Source organism: Elephantulus edwardii, unplaced genomic scaffold, assembly GCF_000299155.1.
Source record: "Elephantulus edwardii isolate Elephantulus edwardi_28Jun2011 unplaced genomic scaffold, EleEdw1.0 scaffold00059, whole genome shotgun sequence".
NCBI classification, from domain to species: domain Eukaryota; kingdom Metazoa; phylum Chordata; class Mammalia; order Macroscelidea; family Macroscelididae; genus Elephantulus; species Elephantulus edwardii.
This window is the reverse complement of record NW_006399809.1, coordinates 11,871,977-11,875,947: the sequence shown is the minus strand read 5'-3', so window position 1 is coordinate 11,875,947 and position 3,971 is coordinate 11,871,977. Positions and strand designations below refer to the sequence as shown.

The 3,971-nt window shown below is 39.4% G+C and overlaps 1 protein-coding gene across 1 annotated transcript in view; it reads right to left on the bottom strand.

The window, feature by feature from the left end:
• Positions 1–134, bottom strand: part of LOC102875525 (serine/threonine-protein phosphatase PP1-gamma catalytic subunit-like) — a 1,917-nt gene extending 1,783 nt beyond the window's left edge. Inside the window, exon 1 of the mRNA XM_006887629.1 lies at positions 26–134. Coding sequence (XP_006887691.1) covers positions 26–134 — 109 coding nt within the window. The remainder of the gene's footprint in view (positions 1–25) is intronic.
• Between the last annotated feature and the right edge of the window lie 3,837 nt (positions 135–3,971).

Below are 3,971 nucleotides of genomic sequence, written 5' to 3'. Positions count from 1 at the left end.
ATCTCGCGGGACTTCAAGCACAGGCCTCGGATTTCATTCTCCTGGAGCTGGACGTTCTTATCAGGCTTGGACCCTCTCACTTCCAGCAGCCGTTGGATGGTGCTGTCAATGTTGAGTTTGTCGATATTGGCCATCGCCTTCCCGCGGCGGGTCCCCCCAGCCGCCCGCTCCCTGCTTCCTCTTTCGCTCAGCTCAGGAATCACGAGAAGAACAAGATGGCGGCCGTCCGCTCAGCCAACCACCATTGCCTCTTGATCACATGGTTTAAAGTTAAGAAAGACATGAGTCAATTTTGTATCCTTTCACCAAAACTTTGCAATATATATGCTGAGCAAATTATTTGAGAAGCTGGACACTATGAAGAATATGTCATCATGTTTGGAGGAACACTCATCAATAACTTTCATTACGTAAATTATACAACCTTGTTTGCTAAAAGTGTGGACGTACACTGCAGCCTTCAATATTGTATCAACATCAATAAAGCAAAAATTCTCATCACTGGAGAAACAGTAACATCATAATAGGTGGAGAAAAGATGGAAAATGTCAACGACTTCATCTTAACTTGGATTCACAATCAATATACTTGGTACCTGCAGACAGGAGATCAGGAGACACATTGCACTAAAAAAAGTCTATAGTCAGAGACCTCTCCAAATTACTGAGAAGAAATGATGTTAGCTTGAGGACTAAGGTGTGCTTCATTTAGACTATGATCTTTTCAATCACTTACTATGCTGCTGAGAGCAGAATAATGAATAAAGATGATGGAAGAAAAATTGATACTGTTGAGTTGTAGTTAGAGAGTAGTACTGAATATTCCACGGATTGCCAATAGAACAGATGTCTTGACGAAGGTGCAGCCAGAGTGCTCCTTGGAAACAAAGATGGCCAAGCTTCATCTCATGTACCTTGGGCATGTTGAAGAAGGATCATGCTTGTAAAGGCAGTGAGATAGCTAAGGAGAGGAAGACTGTCAACCAGGATGATTGACACAGTGACACAGCAATGGCTGGAGTGTGTAAGCAATTGTTAGGTTGGCATAGGATAGGATAGGATGGGGTTCAGATCTCTTATGCATAAGGTTGCATACTCGACTTGAAGTACCTAACAACAACTGTGCTTAAGAGGGCACTCTGATGGCTTAATAGCAGGGAGATGTGCTGCCAACTCAAAAACAGGCAGTTCCAATCCACTAGCTCTCTATGGGAGAAAGATAGAATTCTCCTTCCATGTGATTTACTGCCTGTGAAGATCTGCTTGAGGGCAGATATGGTTTGATTCCTAATTGAAAGTAACAGCTTACAACAATAACAACTGCTCAAGAGCAGTGTCAGAGGGCTATGTCACCAGATAAGGCCCTAAGGGGATGCTGGACTCAATTAAGTATTTGCTGTTCAAAGAATAATTTACTTCAGAAGTCCCCAGCTGGGCAAAAGAGCTGAGGAAGTCCTCTTCTTAGGCCCCAGTTTTGCTTATCCTTAATTCTCTTGATTCTTTAAGTCAAAAGAAACAGACTCATACTCCTTTTTTATCCTCACTCTCCACAGATAGCTTGCAGCCTTCTTGCTTCTTTTTAGTAGCTTTGGGAAATTATTAGATCAGATACAACTGCTACCCAGGAAGAGGCCAAAAGGAGCAGCCTCACAGTTTACTCCAAGCTGGGTACACCTCCAGGAACCACCCAAAAGCTTACCCTTGTCTTATAGTTTGAAGGCCCTTCCCAAGCATTTCCCTAGATAGAATGCACCTCTGAGGCAGTCTGTGCTATGGAAGGAGATAAAATTGATCTTAGAGGAGTCTTTTATCAGTTGGCTGTGTTCACAGAGGCCAGAAGCTCTTCAAGGAGTTGCTTAGAGATTCAAAGCACCGATGTGACAAGAGTGCTTTGATTCCAATGTTCCAGCTGTCTCCCTGTTGCCAGTGTTTATGCAAACTTGAAAAAACCTGCCACTACTGTTCATCGCCCTCGTTTTTCAAACTTAATGGTAATTACATTCCAAGGGCTAAGAGAGATTTAGCCTCTCTAAGTTGAGGATTAGAGAATTCTCTTTGACATAGCATTGGTGCATTATAATGCAGTGTTTGGGGGTATGAGTTAGGTAGTTTTAGAACAAGAAAGAAAACTTCTACCTGATGGAATTTTTAAATCCATCTGCAGAAACATTTCGTTTGTTTGCATCTCCTGTAAAGTTCCAGCTTAAAAGACTTAAGGTTTATTGTTTTTATTACAGGAATAAAGATTTAAGAATTAGAGATTCACTTTCTCATTGTATTCTGCATGTAGGAGTCTTCCCCTGCCCCTGTATCCCCCAAGGCTTCACCACTTGTCTTTGGCTTCTAGCTCATAGTGACTCCATATGTATCAGAATAGGACTATCTCTACAGAGTTTTTAGTGGCTGGTATTTATGAAGTAGAGTTCCAGGTATGTCTGAATAGACTTGGACTCCCGGATTTCAGTTCACAACCTTTTGCACCACCCATGGACTCCCTTCCAAGCTAATACCCTTATCTTTCTTTTAGTGGCTTTTATTTTATTTTCTTTTTGCTGCTTTTAACTCTTTTTTTCCCCCAATCAATAGTTTATTCATTGCTCATACCTCTTTACAGAAAATCAGAATAACATAAATGACAATTATATACATGGATATATCCCTAAAGGAATATACAAGTATCAAATTGGTTTTATCTATAGAAAGAGACAATACAGAACTCATTATCAGCTGTTTAAACAAGCATTGAGGCTGATTGTGGAACAGAACATTAATTACTCATATGCAATTTAAATTGCAGCAATTTTTTTAAATACATATATTAGGCAACTATTTTTTTTCAATGCAGTAAACATAATTTATCCATTTTTCTCGGTCTTACCCTCACCCCAATGTCAGCCTCATTCTATAACAGTGGCACCATATAATATTTGTCTCTTTGTGACTGAGATTTTTACTCAGCATAATGTCTTCCAGAGGTTGTCATTTCCTCATTTGATAAGTTCTGTTTCCATGTTGAATATCAGCTGACCATAGTTAACTGGGTATTTCCAGGTTTTATATGCTATTCCATTGGTCTATGCATTTGTCATTGTACCAGTACCATGCTGTTTTGGTTACTACCACTCTAGTAGGTTTTGAGGTGAGGGAGTGCTATGCCCCTCACTTCATTTTTGTTTTTCAGAAATACTTTCTTATTTGGAGATCTCTTTCCACTCCAAATAAACTTTACAGTCTCCCTTTCAGTCATCTTAAAAAATGAATTTGGGATTTGTATTTGGATTGCATTGAATTGGTAGGGTTGTCATTTTCACAATATTGAGTTTCCCTATCCATGAGCAGGGCACATTTCCCCATTTATTTATGTCTTCTTTTGTGTCTTGCAGAAATGTTCTGTAGGGTTTTTGTTTGTTTGGTTGGTTGGTTTGGTTTGGTTTGGGGGTTCTTTTGGTACAGGTCTTTTGTGTCTCTAGTTAGGTTCATTTCCAAGTATTTCAATTTGTGATTGGCAATTATAAATGATATTGCTTTCTTGGTTTCCTTCTCTGAGTTATCTTTGCTACTGTAGAAGAAACCCACTGATTTTTGGATATAGATCTTGCATTGTGCCACTCTACTAAATTGGTCTTCTAGCTCTACCAGGTTTTATGGTTGATTGTTTTGGGGTTTCTTTATACACTATCACATCATCAGTATATAACAATAGCTTAACCATCTCTTTGTCAATCTGGATGCCTTTTATTTCCTTCTCTTGTAATATTGCTTTAGCAAGCAATTCCAAGACAATATTGAATAGAAGTGGTGACCATCTGCATCCTTGTCTGGTCCCTGTTCACAAGAAAAATGTTTTTAGTCTTTCTCCCTTGAGATTGATATTGGCTCCTGGTTTTGCATATACACTTTTCCCTATGAAGAGGAAATTCCCTTCTATTCCAACTTTGTTGTGTGTCTAAAGAAAGGGGTTGGGTTTTGTAA